Here is a 19,490-nt window from a genome sequence, read left to right as displayed (position 1 = left end):
AGAGAGAACTGTCCTGCTGTTGCTTTCCTGGAGATAGAATGATACCCACCACTCCAAAAAGAGCCATTAAAGCCATCCTGAGATGAACTCAACCCACAGGGCCCCCTAGAGGTTCAGGGTGACCGGAGGGTGGAAGCCCAGGAGGAAGTTAAAAGGTCAAAAATGGACTGGGGTCCTAGATCCCTTGCAGGAGGACCTCTGGGGAATCACAAAAGCCCCCATGAGAGAATATTCCAACAATAAGGCAGCTTCCCCACAAAAGGCCCAGATCATAGCCTTGACCAGCCACATAAAACTGCCGTTTTCTCCAGATGGGCCAGGCTCTGCAGATGCTGAAAACAGCTGCTGGGGGGTGGGTGGTGATGAGAGAGAGGAGAAAGAAGTAAGAAAATAGACAGGAAGTTCCCGTGCTTCCTTCCCTGCCTGGCTCCTGGTTGTATCTGTATTTTTATTAGATTTTTGATATTTCGCTGGACTGGATTTTGGAAATACCTGTGAAAATAGGCTGTTTACCAGACAGTGACTGGGAGAGAAGCATCTTGAATTTTCGTCCCAGGAGAGGGGAAGGAATGAGCTGACACACACTTCTTAGCAAAGGCCAGAGGTGAGAAGGTTCTGAGTTGGAGAAGGAAATGGCAACCCACTCCAGTATTCTTGCCTGGAGAATTCCAAGAACAGAGGAGCCTGGCAGGCTACAGTCCATGGGGTCTCAGAGACGGACACGACTGAGCAACTAACAGAGGTGAGAAACATGTTTTAATCTGGCACCCTCTCATGTCCAGTATTTTAAACAACTGGCTTTGCACGTGTAAAAGCCAATTTCCAAACAATACAGCAGACACACCTGCAACAAATCTGATTCTATCCTGAAGGGGCTCAAAGGGTGGAAGAGGCTGTGCATCTTCACAATATGAGGGAGTCAGGTTCTGTGTTGAGAACCCAGTGTTCACCTCTGGGGAGGTCTGAGGACCAGCCTGAGCTGTGTCTCCTCCCCTGTCCTGGCACATCCTTGGGGAGCATCTTGGGCCCTGGGACTCCCACCTCCTCTGTACCAGAAAGAGGGAGGCAGTCTCCATGGTGCTCATCTAAAACTCTTGCAGCCTTCTGCAGTGCCCAAGACAAGTCGCCATCAAGTCTGAAAGAAGCAAGCAAATGTACTACTGACTTACATGAAATTTACCATTCACTCACCTCTTCAGTGACATGCAGGAAGGCCCCATCCCCTGAGCCAGTGTCTGTAGCCGGGGAACCTTCCACAGTCTCAACTGTCTCCACTGTGCCATTCAGGATCTCACCAGACCCTACAGGAAACAGGCAGTTTTCAATGAATAACTGCACTTTGCAAGTGAAAAAGAATGAGGTTTCTTTTCATCTATGACTTGAAAAGATGTTCGTAACACAGGAATTAAGAGGGAAAAAGTGTTGCAGAAAGACTCTGAAAGGCAGTGTTGCAAGGTGGTTTCAATCACAGGCTCCAGCATCAGCTGTAGGGTCAGAACCCAGCTCTGGCCGTCTACTAGGAATGTGGCCTGTGGCAAGTCATTTAACTTGTGGCTTAGGTTGCTTGCCTATAAAGAAGGGATTGTAATTCCTATCTCATCGGGTCATTTTGAAGATTATGTGTTACAAAGGTTAATTAAACTAACGCAAGCACAGCATTGAGGACAGTGCCTGACACACAGTTAGCAATGGGTAAATGTTCATTGTCAGTGTGGTTCTGTATTTGTAAAAGGAAAAAAGTATTTGTATGAGAATACATGCTTCATTATCTTTAGATATATTATCACCAATATATAATTAATATATTATTATACATAACATATAACATATATAGATACATACATATACGTGTGTGTGCAGATAAACCACACACACTAGGCTAAACCACAGTACTTAATATTGGTTTCCTCCAGAGGACAGGAGAGGAAACTACCACTTTTTTGGTTCGTACGACTCTGCATTGATTGAACTGTTACCGCAAGCACATATTTCTTTTGCAGTTTAAGAAACAAATGGAATCCGAAAGCAAAGAAAAAGACATTAAACGAACACGACTGCCTTCCTGTTATGGGCTCGGTCCCAGGCTAACTCGGGGCTTGCACTCCCTCCCGGAATCCTCCGGCTGGCAAGGGCCTCCCACCACCGCACAGTCGGTGGGCAGAGCCGAGGTAGGAGTCGCACGTCTTCAGTCTCCCCACTGCCACCCCATGGCGTGGGATCTGCATATTAGCACCCTATGATTATTAGTCCCATTTTGCAGAGGAAGAACAAGGTCCCACACAAGAGGCTGGGAGGGGCCCCGAGCCAGCCATTTACACACACGCTGTGCTCAGCCACACCCCGCGGTAAGGACGGGGTCGAAGGGAGGTGCTGAATATTCAAGGAAGCTGTGCCCATGTGCACTTTAAAAAACTGAACGTCCCGGAGTCACCAGCCCCTCGCCACTCACTCTCGCATTCTGCCCACTCTGGCCACCAGGGGGCGCCGCGCAAGCAGCCGGGGGACCCCAGGCCTCTGCTTCCCCACCCCTTGAAGAGTGAGGCTGCGGGTGGCTCCCAGGCCCTGTGCCGGGATGGTGTCAGCGACCCTTGGAATACAAGCCTTGGGAGGCTTTCCAGGGTTGGGGCTCGGGGTCCAGCTCCTTCCTCTAGAGATCTCTAGCCAGCTCTGCTGTCTCCGCCCGGCGTCTGTCCGCCACAGGAGGAATCTGGCAGACGCTGGGAACAGGCGAGCTGCGCTCAGACCGGGCCCCCCTCCTACGCACTCACTTCCAGCAGAGGCCTCGCCCCCGACCCCGCAGTCTCTGCCCGCTCCTTGCTCCTCTCTCTGCAATCCTAATCACCCCCCGGGGAGCAGCAGGCGCAGCTCACAAACCACCTCCATACCCGCAGCGGCAACACTCAACCCTCTCATCCACCCGGGAGGCAGGGCTTGTGAATGCTCCCGGAGGACTGAGGAGGAATCCAAAGCTTGTAAACGTTGAGCAGCCTTCCCAGACAGCAAATAGGTGGCTGAGCAGGGCTTCGGTCCAAGGGTCTTCTCTCAGCCCGCAGTCTTTCCACAGCTACGCCCTGACTCCTTGCTGGTATTGTGACATTATTAAATTATTACACAATTTTTTTATTCAGTCCTGTATACCTTCTCTCATGAACAGACTTCCCAAGTTTACTTGCTAAAATAACATTCATTTACTGATGACAGTAAAAGTGTCAGGCTTGTCTGGCTCTTTGCAACCCCATGGACTACAGCCCACCAGCTCTTCTGTCCAGCGGATTCTCCAGGCAAGAATACTGGAGTCGTTAGCCATTTCCTTCTCCAGGGGATCTTCCTGACTCAGGGGTCGAACCTGGGTCTCCTGCATTGCAGGCAGATTCTTCACCATCTAAGTCATCTTTTTAGACTTATAAAATACGGAAGAAAAAAGAAAATGAAAACCACCTATAATCATGCCACCCAGAGATAACTACTCACAACATTTTGTTCTATATCATTCTAACACACACACACACATACAAACACACACACACAGCTCTACGTGGCAATATATAAATAGATATAAGTAACATATATTCAACGGCGAAGGCAATGGCACCCCACTCCAGTACTCTTGCCTGGAGAATCCCATAGACGGAGGAGCCTGGAAAGCTGGGGTCCATGGGGTCGCTGAGGGTCAGGCACGACTGAGCAACTTCACTTTCACTTTTCACTTTCATGCATTGGTGAAGGAAATGGCAACTCACTCCAGTGTTCTTGCCTGGAGAATCCCAGGGACGGGGAGCCTGGTGGGCTGCCTTCTATGGGGTCGCACAGAGTCGGACACGACTGAAGTGACTTAGCAGCAGCAACATATATTCATATTTAGGGTCATAGCACACATATAGTTTTGAAAGCTGCTTTTCCTACAGAGCTCACCACGACCATGTCCCTGGGTAATTAACTCTTCTGTGTCACCAGTTCCAGGGCTGCACGTGTGAATGTGGGGTGTCTTATACCTAAATCTCGGTGCTCTGGTGTTAGCTATAACTTACTTCAATTTGAATAGCTACCCCTCTGATAAAGGGCAGAAAACACAGGTTGATCTCAGGCTGTGGGCACATGTCCAACTGCTGCCTGGGGGATCTGTCAGACCGTGGCCTTCTGCCGGGGCTCCTCTGTATGGCTGATCCATGCTGAGAGCCTTGGGTGGGGAACCGGGAGGCCAGGGCCTGCTGATAACCTCCTGGGTGTCTGCCATTCTCTGGCCATCAGTTAGTTTCTGACAAGTGCCAACAGGAGTTTACATGGCCTGATCCTCTGAGAGTTGGTGAGTTTGTGGCTAAGGCTGGGAAGAGTGGGGATTCTGGAGTCAGGCCTGAGTGCTGGCTCAGTTCTACCACTCACTAGCTGTGTGACTGTGGACACGTTGCTCACCTTTCCAAGCATCGGTTTTTCCATCTGTAAAATCCTGGCTAATACTACCAACTAGGAGATGTGTTGTGGGGATTGGAGAGGAAGTATATAACACTTGGCACACAGTAGGTATTGAGTAAACAGTTACAATGATCACAAGCTTTTCACACCCCAGGCCCTCCTAGAGGGGTGGAGTCTGGGGGTTAAAAGTTCTTGGCATCAAGATTAAATGCCAGCTCTGCCATTTATGAGCTGTACAGTCTCAGCGGGGTGATATCACTTCTCCATGACTTGACTTCTCCATCTTATTTGTAAGATGAGGATGACTGCCGCCCCTTACTCAAGGCTGAGGGGAAAGTGAAGTGAGATGCTCCACACATACATCATCTGTACATAAACACATCACCCAGTCGTCACTCAACATATCCCACTGAGCGTGAAGGCGCTCCGGGGACTCGCCTTGCTCAGAGCTGCTGTGCGGGGCAGCAGTCAAGTCGCTGGCTTCCGTGGTCCCTCCAGGTACAGGCTCACCGGAAAGCTCTGCATCCTCAGAGGCAGGGGATGGAGTTGGAGGTGTGTGTATGGGTTCAACTTTTGCTTCTTTAGGCTGCAGGGGGGAAAAATGAGACCCAGAAGGATTTACTTGGCATGAGAGCAGAAAAGATGGCGATGAATATCACTGGAGAAAACAGTATCTCCACAAAAGCTGAGCAAATCCAGGAAGCCTTATCCTGCCTATTGTGTACCTGGGTCATCACGGATCTCCCCCAGCCCCTGAAACATGTGCATGTGGAGGTAATTAAATTTTGTTCAGTTTACAGCGAGACTCTGCGACTCTCAGATGAAGCTCTTGGAGAAGAGGTTGCATGCCTGTGACCCCTGCAGCCCAGGCCAGCACGGAGAAGGTGCTCAGTGAAGATGTGTTAGAGGGAGGAGACACAGGGAGGGAGGGAGGGAGGGGGGAAGGACGGAAGGAAGGAAGAAAAAAGGGAAAGAGGGAGGAAGGGAGGGAAGGAGGGTGGGAAGAAGGAAGGAAGAGAGGGAGCAATGGGGAGGAGGGCTGTGTTCAGTGAAAGCTGGATAAATCCAACCCCAGATGTATACTAATCATGCAGGCCTATGAAAATAAAACACACACGTATGGTTTCCTTCCTAGGAAACTTCAGTTTCTATGCAGCTTTTCCAAAGCCAACCTATATCTTAACCACCTTTGCCAACTAGAAAACAACAAACAAAACCACCAGCAGTTGGTTCAGAGACCTAGGTAGAAATCCTGATAAAGGGTAGCAAAGGTCATCCCCAGACCTAGAATCAAATAGCAGTTCCTGTGACCCAGGGCTCATCGGTGGTCAAACAGTCTCATCATTTTCTGAGCTCAAGGGACTGGGGTGAACAGAAGGATTCGCTGACCAGTGTTGGATCTGTGGTATGAACAGGACATAACTAAGACATTAAGGTTTCAGGGTAAATTTCTTACCACAACCATCACTTACCTATCGTGACTAATAACAGAAGGTTATTTCCTTAAGGTCAGAACCTAGGATATAAATGATGAGTCTCTAGTCCATCAGAACAAGGGAGATTCTTATGGGCCCCGCAACTTAGGATTTAATGGTTCAGTTCTCATAATCAAACTCAGGTCAAATCCCAACTTCCCTCTTATTAGCTATGTTATGTTGAGTAAGTCATATAACCTCACTGAGCCTCAGCTTCCTCCCCTATAAAATGGGGCCAATAATAACTACCGAAAAGGTATAAAATGCACGGAGGTGCTTGGTACAGGGCCAGGTCCAGAGTATGAGCCCATAAATGGTAACCATCATCCACATCACTAGATGTGATTTCTCTGGGTATTGATATTAAAGGTAATAATTATGTTTTTGCTCATCTGCACTTGTTTTTTCAATAATGAATATGGAATATTTCTGTAGTAAAAAAAGAAAGATGCAGTTTACTGCACTACAAAGTTTCCAAGGTGAGAGCAAGGATGGAAGGCTTCGAGAAGTGGAGCCTTGAAGAATAAACTGTTTCAGAAAAGCAGGAACGGAGGAAGGCGCTGAGGGAAGAAGGGACAAGCGCTTGGAGCCTTGGAGCGGGTCGGAGGATGGGCAGGGGGAGGAAGCTGGGGGAGGCAGCCAGAGGGATGGCACTGGCTCTTAGGTGAGAAGTCTGGGCTTGTCCCAGGAGCAACAAACAGCCTCCCTTGGGGATCAGGATGGGGGAATCGGGCAGGTGTGTACTTTAGGGAGTTCACCCTGGTGTTAATGAGAGCGTGGACCTGGGGGGCTGAGGTTTCGGCCGGGAGGCCAGGAGGAGGCACTGAAGAAGCCTGGTGAGGCAGGAACCAGGAGTGGGAGCAGGACGCAGGCACGCTCCCGCCCAAGGAGAGGCTGGGAAGAGCCCCGAGGAAGAACTCCGCATTCCCAGCTGCATGGCGGTCTAGCAGAGCAGTAAGGACCTCTGCCCCAAGCAGACCCTCTCCTCTCCTCTCCCTGCCAAGGGTCCAGGGGAAGCCACTTCACACGCTCCCCTGATGGGGCCAAGAAAGCCCGTGTCTACCCTGGAGCAAGGCTGCTGGTGGCCGGAAGCCAAGTGGCTTCATAAGGGACGTGGGATTTGAGGTGAGGCCGGTAGGGCAGGGCAGGGTGGGCTCAGCTTAGTAACTCCATGTGGCAAATGCTGAGTGACAGGGAGTCACTGCCTCCAGCCTGTCAGCTAAAAACCTCTTTAGACAAACCCCACCCACGCAGCCATGAAGCCTGGGCTCACGGCAGAGCTGGTGAGCTGACCCCGGGTGGTCAGGGTCAGGGCTCCTGCCTCCCACAGGCTGCTGCTGGCTTTCAGGGGTTAGTGTAGATGGAGAACCAGTGTGGCCTGCGACAAAATGGGAATGTTGAGTCTTTAATTTTAAATTAAAATCTGGTAATTTGCTGGCCCACCTTCAACACATATCTCTTGAGGCCCTACTATGTTCCATGGCTTGGCTGATCCCTGGGATATGGAAATGAACTAATAAGAAGGGCGTCTGTCCTTGAACTGTTGGACGACTGGGGAGACACAGACCCAGACACTACTCGCTGCGAGATTACGGGACAGACACCCACACGTGAGGAGGGGCGCGTGGCCGTGGCCTCCAACGAGGGGCTTCGGACTGGACCCTGGAGGCGTGGGAACTGGCCAGGCAGAGATGGGATGGGTGAGGGCCCGCCCGGCAAACGGAACTGCAGGATCCAGGCACGGACAAGGGATGAAAGGGCTGGGTGTGCTGGGCATCTGTGAGCCTCGGGCGCAGCTGGAAGAGAGGGCCTGGATGTGGAGAAAAACCCTCTGCAGAACTTTGTGATAGACAGACCCTCAATTCTCACTCCACTCATTCACGCATCTGAATGTCTGGGCGTGCGCCCAGGCAAGGGGCTTTTTCTAAGACCGTCTCGCAGCTCCGCCCACCCCCCCATACATACACACGCTATATATAAATACATACACACACACTCAGGACTCTGATGCACAGCCAGGGCTGAGAACCAGAGGGCATTAATTCTAACTCAGCAAAGATAGAACTTTCCAGAAATGGAAAGGTGTGCCAGCAGACACTGACGTAGCAGGAGGATGAATGGGGCAGCAGGGACTCTGCCCTAAACGGGGAAGGAGGCAAGGAGAGGCTGGCTTTCCAAGTCCCTGACGGCTCAGGCAGTCCATGATTCCGTCTGAGGGTCATGGCTTGTATCTAGGAGGGTGGCAGGTTGCAAAGGGTGAGGACAGGGAAGTGAGATTCATTCCAAGAGAAAAGTCAGATAGAGAAGGGAGGGGCACGTCTGAGCTGAAGAGGGAAATTCCCCAGTCCTGGGGCGGGGAGCCGGGGAGGGGAGTTTTCCAGGGCAGGGGGAGAGGGGGCCGTCCCCAGTCTGGGGCTGACGTGACTGCCAGCGGCCCGCACCAGGCTAGAAGCCCGGCTCTACCGCCTCCAGGCTGCACACCCGCAGGCCACACTTTGCACTCCGCGCGCCTCAGTGGCTCCTCCGGGAAAACACCGCCCTGCGAATGCGGTTACGGCTGTGCCCGACCCGCCTCCTCCTCCCTGGCGCCCCGTGCTCTTAAGCCCCACATCGTGTCCGTCCCTCAGGGCCACCTGGGCTGTTAGGCTCTCTGCCCGAGTCAGCCTCGCTCCGAGCTGTGAGCTGGCTCACTGGGGGGCAGCATCAGACCAGAGAGCCGGGAGGACCGTGGTGCTGTGCCCTGCTGCCCGACGTCCCGGACACGCCAGTGGGAGGACGGGCCCGTGGGATGCAGCTCGGCTCAGCAGACACCCCGAGTCACCACCCAGGCGGGCACTGTGGACCCCTGGCTTCCTCCATCACGGCTACCCCCAGATTGGCTGTGGTCCTGCGGGGCGGGGGCGGAACCCCGGCAACACCACCCAGGCCAGCAGCGCAGGGTCACGGCCAAACCCTGGCCCTAGCCTCAGCTCAGCCGCACACCCGGGGCCCAGTCTCTTCCCTTCTTTGGACCTCAGTTTGTTCCGTAGTACCAAGGGCAGCTTTCTGGACACCTCTCAACAGGAAGAGGAGACCGTTAAGTCCCTCTCAGCTAACAAACTCTGGTCCTGTTCTGCCCCGCCCACACCTCTGTCCCTGGAGGTCTATGACTTACAGCCTCTGACTTCTTGCCCACTCCCTACTTTCTGCCATCAGAGATGTGCCCGTGGTCTGAGCCAGACCAGGCTCAGAGATGGCTGGGGCTTCCGAGTCCAGTGACTCAGACACTGCTGGCTGTTTTTATTAGAACAGGCTCCTCGGTGTCTCCACAGTCTGATTCAGTGCTTTCAAAACCACTTCCTTGTCTCAGCCGCGGGACACATTCCCAGGAGGGAGGAGGCCCACACCACTGGGAGGATGCTGCCTTTCCCACGGGAGCAGAAAGGAGCTCCTGGGAGGGCTCTGCATCTCATAGGAGTGAGGACCCCAACTTCCCTCTCATAGCCAGAGCCCCGAACAAGTGTGACAGCAGCCAGTTCCCATGTGCCAGGGACGGGGCCGAGACCTCTCCCTTGCAGAGCCTCATCGGACCTCACAAGGACCCCACAAGATAGCACTCTGACTGTTGTTTGGGGGAAGGCTGAGGCTCACAGAGGCTGAGTAAGTCACCGAAGCTCACACCGCTGGGAGGTGATGGGGCAGAGTTTGCCTTTGGACAGCCCTCCCCTGGTCACAGCGCAGGGCGGCAGCTGGGTACTGGCGTTCCCCTACACTGAGGAGTTTGCAAAATGCCCACTGGCCAGTATTTTCCTGACTTCCCTTGGTGAGCTGCAGAACGAAGTCACAGATGTGAGGACAGAGACTCCAGACCAAGACTCTGGGTCCTCTTGGACAATGCCGAGCCCTCTAAAAGCAGACCAAGATGCCACCGCACAGAACCCAGTACTCACTGGGGCTTGAGTGTAGGTGACCGCTTCCAAGATCTCAGCTATTTCATCTGTCTCCTGGAGCCCGCTGGTCTCTCCAGATGCCTGTGTGGAGACAAATCATGTGGGCAGAGAGGGGGAGAAAAGTTTATAACTGGGGAGTCATGGAAACAGACTCCCGTGGAGAAACAGGGTGCATGTAAAAGGAAAGATGTAGATGGAAGTGTACAGAGAAAGTGGGATGGAGGAGAAAGCATGTGATTTAGCTGTTCTTTTTGTCTCCTTCCACATTTTCTTGCTCAAACAAACAAACAAAAAATACAATCAATGTAGTCTCTCCAACAAACCTACTTACATTGTGCCCAAGTGCCCTCCTATCTTGATCGAAAGGCACTCCCGCTCCGGTGACTGTCACCAGAATTTCTCACTGGGAACCATTACTTTTGAAGAACATCCTCCCCTTGTTACCTAGTCTTCACAATTAGCCCCCTGAGGGCAGCCAGGACACCGTGTGCCATGATTTTGTAACCTACTTGTGGACCCTTGGATTGTTTCTGTTCGTTCAATTTTAATAGCACCATAGAGATTAAGCAATATACACACACAAGTTTTCCCTTCTCTCAGCGTCATGGGAATGCCAGGCTGGAATCATGGACTCGAGGAGAGCAAATATTCTCCCAGGGCCAAGTTCTACCTCTGAGGGGCTGGCTTTCCAACTACACTGGCAGCATTTTTTACTGAATGAATGAAAGCAGCTTATGCTTAGCTTTGGGGCTGACAGAGGATCGGAAGGTCTACGAATACCCCATGCTTTGCTGGCCTATGACTTTCCTTCTTTGTGCGGTGTCTTCTGCTGGGAGTACCTTTTCTTCTTCATCTGGCTGACCCTTGCTTGTCACTGATCAGGTATCAACTCCTTCCTGACCGGCTTCCTATTCTTCCTTTTCCACCTTCCCGCCCTGTCTGACTTGTAGAATTTGGGTCTGAGGGCCAATCACACTCAGCTCTATCACTGCTTTTGGGTATGTCTGAACACCGTGAGGATGCAGATGACCCCCAGTTCATCTCTTTACCTCCAGCATCTCCCTAGGTCTGTCACCCTGCATGTACTCAGTCAGTCCTAGAGGGAGGGGGAGGAGGGAGGAAGACGGAAAAGGACCCATCTTTTTTTCCCTGCTTACCACCCCCTTTAACTGAGGAACTGATTCATTTGCCAAGCATAAAAGCTAAATTTAGGTTTGTTTTTATAAGAATTTACATTCAGAATGTCTTGGAATTTTTAACTTTTATTTTAGAATCCTGACACCCTTTCTTGGCAGGAAGTCTGGAAACCAGACCATTGACTGGCACAGCCATGGAAGAACCTAACACCTTAGAAGAAACACAACTCCCCCCCACCAACCCGCCACCGTACACCAAAGACATGGCTGAAGTTCTCAAAACTAATAACGAAGCCAAAAAGCTCAAAATAGGACCTGATGCAGCGCTTGCCAGGATAGGGGATTTCAGAGACTCCATGACGTTTGGGGTGAAAAACTGCCTGGGTCCCAGGCCCTTCTCTGGCTGCTGGGGCTTCAGGGCCCACTGCGGGGGTGACAGGGAGAAGTGGGGGGGCTCACCGAGGATTCTTCAGCTTCACACATCTCCTCGGGAGTCCTGGGGTCAGGGTGGATGATGAGCTGCTGCACGGAGCCCTGGAGGAAAGCAGAGGGGTCAGAGGCCATGTTACAGCCCCGGCGTCAGTGGGACGCGTGGCTGCTTTTATACGGAGCAGAACCAGTGAAAGGACAGGAGCGGGAAGTGCTGCCCGAGGCACGAGAAGAAAACCATGCCATCTCCAGGCCTGCGCTCATCACGGGGGACTCTCCCTGGGACAACGTAAAATGAATCCCACTAACCAGAGAGGTCCTTGGAGAGCTCAGTATTCAAAGTGCAGAGTAACAGCAGCCTCCTGACAGGGCCCCAGGTCCCTAACTTGTCAGCAATGAACCCTACAGTACGCGCCTCCCCCACCAGAAAGTCTCTGCCCCATGGCTCAAAGCTTCCAGCGGGAAGGACTTGTCCCCAGAGTGGCTGTCAGCCAGGCTCCCTGCCTCCACTCTGCCTCCCCTCCCTACCCCCGACAGCCCATTCTGCATATGTGGTGGTGGTGTTGGTCGCTCAACTGTGTCCAACTCTTTGTGACCCCATGGACTGTAGCCTGCCAGGCTCCTCTGTCCATGGAATTCTCCAGGCAAGAATACTGGAGTGGGTTGCCATTCCCTTCTCCAGGGGATCTTCCCGAGCCAGGGATTGAACTCGGGTCTCCTGCATTGTGGGCAGATTCTTCACCATCTGAGCCAGCAGGGAAGCCCATCTCCAAGTGAGAGCTTCAGAACTGTTCATTGGATTCCACCTTCTCAAAATCCATATTCCACTGTATTACAGATAAACCCAAACTCCAGCCCAGTCCTGTCTTGAATCAATTGGGAAGGTATCAGTAAGAATCAAAGTGAAAGTGAAAGTTGCTCAGTCTTGTCCGACTCTGCGAACCCATGGACTATACAGTCCACGGAATTCTCCAGGCCGGAATACTGGATTGGGTAGCCGTTCCCTCCTCTAGGGGATCCTCCCAACCCAGTAAGAATAGTGGTGACTAAATGAATGACTACAATAACTTGGGATTTGCTTTAGAATGGCTCATTCATAAAAATCCATTTTGACAGTAAAATCAGTCTTCCGATATTTCTTCAAGGCACATTGTCCCAAAGGAGAGAGAGCAACTACCTCACACTATCTCATCTCAGCTCTTCCACCTTTGCAGAAATTATATGCAGCCGTCACCTTTTCCAAAGATAAAATCACTGAAAGATATTACAAACCTTACCCTTTTTATAATGCCTAAAAACAGACAAAGTGCTTTCACACAGGCTAGCTCACATGAGTCTACAACCCTAAGTTTTCTAATCCCCACTCACAGATAAGAAAACACAGAGGATCAGAGAATTCAGCTGCTGTCTAAAATCATCAGGCTACACTGAAAACTCAGGACTAGAATCTTAGTTCTGAGTTTCGAGCCTAGCGTTCGTCCCACGAGCATGCACGCCTCTTTGAGGACATAAGGATAAAATGATAATAAGAGCAGTCGCATGTGTTTGCTGCAGTGTCCAGCAGCCTCCTCGTCTGCAAGACTTGGACTCACAGTGAATCTCTCCAGCCCCGTAGCTCCTGCATTGCCCACAAAGATTCCCGCGCTGGGCTCGAAGGTCAAGGCCTGGGAGGACCTCGGAAAGGGGACGCGGCCGTGCTCCTCACAGTCCACGAGGAGGGTCACTTCCTCGTCCTGGACGACCACAGCAAAGTAGCTCCACCTGTGGGTCATCACGGGCACCAGGAAGGCGGCGGCCTCGCGGGACACCTGGGAGCCGGGCTCCGTGTAGTAGAGGATGACCCGCTGGCGGCCGTCCTCCACGCCCGAGAGCCGCAGGCCCAGATAGATGACCTTCTGGAAGGCGTCCGTGATGGCAAAGAGCGCACCGCCTCGGGGGCTGCTGGGCTTCACCCTCACGCTGATGGCGAAGTCCCTGAAGAAGGTGGACGGGATGAGGGTCCTGGCAGGACGCCCGACGTTGGCACCAGGCCCAAAGCTGTAGGCTGGGAAGCCACCATAGCCGGTGACGAAGGACACGGACGACGGCAGCGGGACACCGATGAGCTCCGTGAGGTCCAGGTGGCCCTGGGCAGCCAGCCCTGCGGGGAGGGAGGGAAGAGGCCATGCTTCACACACGCATTCTACTCTGCTTGGAAACAAGGAGGAAATACACTCAGGAAATGAAACGGGATCCTTCCAGAACCCCACTGCAGCATCTTAATCATTGTTTGTCAAACTTCTTTGACAATGACCCATAATAAGAAGTATAAGTACATGGCCACCCAATATGCACGTTTAGACAAATATATATCTGTCACCCTGAAACAGATGTTTCATAAAACATTATTTGCTTTTAATACTCACCAGGCACTATGGTGTTTTCCTTTCCATTTAACAATTCTTTTTCTCTTTTATTTCATTAAAAAACATGCTGGAAACAACCTACTAAATTGATTTCATTACCCACGAACAAGTCACGATCAGCAGTTTGGAAAATATGTAAGAATATTCCTAGGATATTTCTACAATGTTCCCCCACATCAACATAGGGATTTCCCCCCATTTCTCTCTGTAAAAGTGGGCAGGTTTGTTTTGTTGTGTTTTGAATGAGGTCTACTGTTCAAGTGCCTCAGGATGTGGGGGAAAAGCAGGGACAAAACGAAGTGCTCCCAGACCTCAGGACAACTGAAATCTGCACCGTTCTCACGCACGGTCAGCTCCCTCTGTCCCTGTCGTCACGATGACGGCATCACCCACGTTCCCTGAGCTCTCGTGTTTAGCAGGCCTCAGCTCTTCACAGACATTAGTGCGTCTACTCCTCACAACAACGCTATGAGGCCAGGCACTACTATCCCCATTCCATCCCAGAGAGAACCTGTGTGTGTTCAGTTGCCCACTGCGACCCCATGGACGGCAGCCCACCAGGCTCCTCTGTCCACGGGATTCTCCAGGCAAGAACACTGGAGTGGGTTGCCGTTTCCTACTCCAGGGCATCTTCTGAACCCAGGGATGGAAACTGCATCACCTGTAGTGGTAGCTGGATTCTCTACCACTAGCGCCACCTGGGAAGCCCCAGAGAGAACTTAGAGAAGGTAAAAAATTTGCCCAAAGTAAGCCCATCAGAAGTCCAAAGCCGGAGCATCTGACTAAAGAGCCTGTGCTCTTCACCACCACCCCTTGCCGGGAGAAACACAGGGCTCCTTTGTGGCGGCCTGGAAAGGACTTAGGCTCACGAGCCTTGAGCCACCCAACCACTATTCCCTGGGAGAAGGCTGCAGGCTGGCTTGCAGTGGCCTGCACCCACATGTACCTAAAGTGATGAGATAAGAATGCAGGCCCCAGGGAGAGGTGGATGGGAACCCTGCAGATGGACAATAGCTACAAACTGGATTTTGAAAAAGTAATGTTTGAAAAAAGGAATGTAAGATTCTCGTTTTGTGTAATCTGTTTAGATTGATTACATGTTGAGATGATAATTTGGGGAAACTCTGAGCTATATAAAATATACTATTAACATTTTTAAGACAAGAATAACATGAGGAATAGGCATGGGCCCAGCACCCCACTTAAGAAAGGAAATATCAACTCAGCCGAAGCTCTCAGGAGCTCTCTGATCCTTTCCCCCTGCCCATGCCCCAGAGGCAGCCACCCTAGGGGTCTGGTGTTTATCATCCCCACGCATGCCTTTGTGTGTTTACCACATGAGGATATGTCTCTAGCAGAATGCACTACTGCAGTGCCTGTCTCCTGACCTCATGAGTGTTGGCAGGCTGCGTGTTCTTTTTCCCACTCAACATTGTATTTTTTGTGACTTATCCCTGTTTAGTGTGGCTCCAAGTCTCATGTTTTCACAGCAGTATTCTTTTTTTATTATTATTATTTCTAAAAGAGCTTTATTGAGACATAATTTACATATCATAAATTTCATGCATTTAAAATGCAGAATTCACTCTTTTAATATATTCACAGTTTTGCAAGTATCACATGATCAAACTTTAAAACATTTTCATCATCTCCAAAAGATACCTTGAACCCCTTTAGCAGTCACTACTAAACCACTCCACCTCCAGTCCTAGGCAATAACTAATTTCTTTCTCGCTTTAGATTTACCTATTTCAGATACTGCGTTTGAAAGGAATCACATAACATGTGGCCTCTCGTGTCTGGCTTCTTTCCCTGAGCATGTCAGCACTTCGCTCCTTGTTATGGCTGAATAATATTCCATCGCATGAATAGGCCACATTTTGTCTATACGTTCATCCACTGACAGCAGTATTCTACGTATAACTAAGTCGCTGTGGATTACTTCACCTTTCTGCTGATGGAAAGTGAGGCTTCCCATCACTATTAACCCCTGCTGCTATGGACTTTCTTATTCACATCTCCTCGCACTCACCTGTGCAAATGAGTCCACCACTTAGGGGTGGAATTATTCAATGACATGGACATTTGCAGCTGTAACTTCACTGAGTATGGCTAAATTGCTCTCTTAAGCAACTGTGCCATTTAAAAAAACTGATATATAGCCAACAAATAACATCGTATAAGCTTAAGGTGAACAAAGTGTTGATCTGATACACTTATATATTGCAATATGATTACCACTCTAGCATTAGTTAACGCCCACATCACATGCCATAATTATCATTTCTTTTTTGATGCAATTATCATCTTAATTATCATTAAGATGCAACTGTGCTATTTTACACGCCCACCAGAAGCATGTCCCTGCCAACATCTAGGGGAAGTACAGAGACGAGATTTGGGGAGCAGGCCGTGGGGCTTTTCCACTACAGCGATGATGTTATTTCTTAAACTAGGTGATATTCGAAAGTATTCCTTGTAGTATTCTCTGTTAAAAACTGTCATGGTAAATATGTCACAACACTGAAGAAAATGATTATTGCATCTTCGGCAAAAGGGCCAGTCTGATCACGCTGAGGCCTTGATGAGAAGGCTTCTCTGGTCATTTGTGCTCTCTGTGTCCCCAGCGGCCTGGGCAGCTGTCTGGAGAGGCCTCTGCGGTCCAGGCCCAGCAGCAGTGACTGGCCGGGACGCCCGACGATGTCCCTCCAGTCCCCCGGGCCATCGCAGGCCCCTCCCCTCCGCCGCCTCATCCCACTGGCTATTTCTACCAGAATAACTCCTCATTCTTCACCCCCGCCCCGAAATCCCTTGTTTCACCTCCTGACCTACATCCTCCTCCTTCGAAACACACCAGGGTCCCCCGCTCTCAGCCCCGTTGGGTCACTGGTCTCTCTCCCCACTGGACCACACCATTCATCTCTATGTTCCCGCACCCAGCTCAGTGCTGAGAAATGAATGAATGAAAAAAAAAAAAAAGAACAAATAAATGAAATTCAACCTCTTCAGTCTACAGAAAGAAGGCAAAACTAAGGTTAAAAGAGGGAAGGGGTTTGGCAATTATAAACAGACCTGAGTCTCAATCCAATGCTTTTTCTGTCCACCTTGCAATTTGCACTAAAACAGAAAGTAAAGTATAGCAGACCCAAGAAGGCAAAAATAAGAAGATTCATAAATTTGGTTAAATTTAATGACACACAAATTATAAATTCCCATAGTGTCAAATAAAATCCCAGCCTGGACAAAAACATTTGCTGCATATATCACAGACAACAAATAAATTACCTTAATACACTAAACAAATGAATAAGCAGGAGGTCAATAATCCAAAGATACCGGGAAAGACTGAAGGAGGGAGAAGGGGACGACAGAGGATGAGCCCGTGGGACAGCATCACTGATTCAATGGACAGGAGTTTGAGCAAGCTCCAGGAGGCGGTGAAGGACAGGGAAGCCTGGTGAGCTGCCGTCCATGGCGTCGCAAAGAGTGGGACATGACTGAGCGACTGAACAGCAACAAAATAATCCAAAAGAAAAAACAGGCAAAGAATAGGAAATGCTTTCCACAGTAAAAGAAAAAAAAATGGCTATTAAACATATGAACAGATACTCAGCCTCATTCAGAACAAGAAAGATACAAGGCAAGATTATGAAGAGACAGCATTTTCCCTATCAGACTGGCAAAGATCAAAACGTTGCGTAACATTCTGTTTAGCAAGGGTTTGCGGGAACAGGCTAGTGCATTCACTGCTGGGAGAAGTGTAAAGTGGATAACATCTGTGGGAGGAGCACTTTCACTATATTTATCAAAATTAAAAGTGCATATGCACTCTTTGACGCAGCGGTTATACTTCTATGAATTTTTAAAACAGATAAAGTTATATATGTGACATATAGAGAACTTACAAGAATATCCATTGCAGCGTTATTTAAAATGTATCTGAACATATCTAAACCATTCCATCTTGGAATTCTTGGGGAATGGTTAAATAAATCCTCACTTTTGTTATATTCCACAATGAAATCCAATGCAGCCTTTATTTATTTTTAAAACATATTTATTTATTCGGCTCCCTCAAGTCTTAGTTGATCACGCTTAGTGGTGCTGTGCCATGCGGGACCTCGGTTCCCTAATTAGGGGCCAAACCCACAATCCCTGCACCGCAAGGCAGATCCTTAACCACTGGACCCCCAGGGAAGTCCGCTTGTGAAGCCCTTAAAAAGGTGTGATTCCTTAGGTATTAATATGAAACAAGAAGAGCTGACTCATTGGGAAAGACTCTGATGCTGGGAAAGATGGAGGGCAGGAGGAGTAGGGAGTGATGGAAGATGGCATCATTGACTCAATGGACATGAACCTGAGCAAACTCCGGGAAACAGAGAAAGACAGGGAAGCTTGGCAAGCTGCAGTCCACGGGTCACAAAGAGCCGGACACAGCTGAGCGACTGAACAACATCAAGATGTATTAACTAGAAACAAACAGAAAAACAAGGTGCAGAACAGAACTGCTGTCCACTGGAAGTACCTATATGAACACATATTAAAGGCATAAAACATGTATTAGAATATCTCTAGAAAGATACACGAGAAGCTGAGGCCAGAGACTGTCTCCAGGGAAGGAAGCTGGTGGCTGGCTGACAACAGGAGACTTTCTTCTCACTGGATACTCTTTTCTACTTTTTGAATTTTACCTCAAGTACAAGATGTGAAAAATAGACATTTACATATTTTTAAAGATATTAACATCCTCTTTTAGAAAGTACAAAATCTTTTCTTCATGTTTTCACTCACTCAAAGAGAGCCCATTTCTGTATAGAAAGGGGAAAAGAGTGAAAAGAAAAGAAATAGAAATAAGAGCAAGCACCCCATGGAGACTTCTTTTCTCCCCTCCACGGTTTAAAGATAAAAACCAAATAAAAGCATGAGTACCCTGCTGACAGCTTTGCTTTCTTCTCCATCTGATCCAGGGAACGCTTTCCCTCCAGCTCGTCTCTCTCTCCTGCTGAGAAGAGGAGAGGAAGCCCCTTTCCGGTGGGACGTGTGGTTTGCAGAACGTGTGGTCCCACAGGGGGCATCTGACCCAGGCCTCTCATCCAGAGGCTTGTTTCTAAGTGGTGTCCCAAGGGCTCAAGGGACAGGTGAGGGTTCCGGGGACTCCGGGACAGGGGCTGAGAGCTTCTCACCCAGAAGCCTGCTTAAGCCAGCCCAGTGCTGCCATGTAAAGCCGTAAAGCCCAGGCTTCCACACAGCCATTTTGGGAATTCTTAGTTCCAGGAGGATTCTGCTTCAGGAAAAAAATTAAAAAATCCCTCATCTAGCCAACCTCATTATTGTATAGACAGGGACATAACGGCCAAGGAGAGAGTTTCATGACCAGGACTCACATCCAGGAAGTGACAGATGGAGCAGAGAAGCGAGAACAGCAGAGGGGAGATGTGATTCTGCCTGGGGGTGACCTGGAGCGGCAGGTGTCTGCAGCTGGTGCCCCCCACACCCCCTGGGCTGCCCGAGCCACGCGCGGCACAGGCCACCAGTGGGCCAGCTTGAGAGTGGACGGAAGAGGCAGCTGTAGAGACCTGCCTTGGCCCTGGGCAGAGCTGGGTTCAGATCCAGCCTGTGCCAGTTACCAAGTGGGCAGCTTTTGGGCGGATAACTTGCTGGTGATGTATGACTGTCCCACCCGTCTCACACACGGGGACCAAATGA

The 19,490-nt window shown here is 50.1% G+C and overlaps 1 protein-coding gene across 2 annotated transcripts in view; it reads right to left on the bottom strand.

Annotated features, from left to right (window-relative positions):
- Positions 1-19,490, bottom strand: part of COL15A1 (collagen type XV alpha 1 chain) — a 101,399-nt gene that overhangs the window by 54,182 nt on the left and 27,727 nt on the right. For both annotated transcript variants that reach the window (XM_043891509.1, XM_043891510.1), the window contains exons 3-7: positions 12,972-13,519; positions 11,410-11,484; positions 9,815-9,895; positions 4,849-4,996; positions 1,192-1,301 (exon numbers count right to left, since the gene is read on the bottom strand). In XM_043891509.1, the coding sequence (XP_043747444.1) occupies positions 1,192-1,301; positions 4,849-4,996; positions 9,815-9,895; positions 11,410-11,484; positions 12,972-13,519 (962 nt within the window). The remainder of the gene's footprint in view (positions 1-1,191; positions 1,302-4,848; positions 4,997-9,814; positions 9,896-11,409; positions 11,485-12,971; positions 13,520-19,490) is intronic.

Source organism: Cervus elaphus, chromosome 29 (genome assembly GCF_910594005.1).
Source record: "Cervus elaphus chromosome 29, mCerEla1.1, whole genome shotgun sequence".
Classification (NCBI taxonomy): Eukaryota; Metazoa; Chordata; class Mammalia; order Artiodactyla; family Cervidae; genus Cervus; species Cervus elaphus.
Note: the sequence above shows the minus strand (reverse complement) of the source record. Positions and strands in the feature narration are given on the sequence as shown.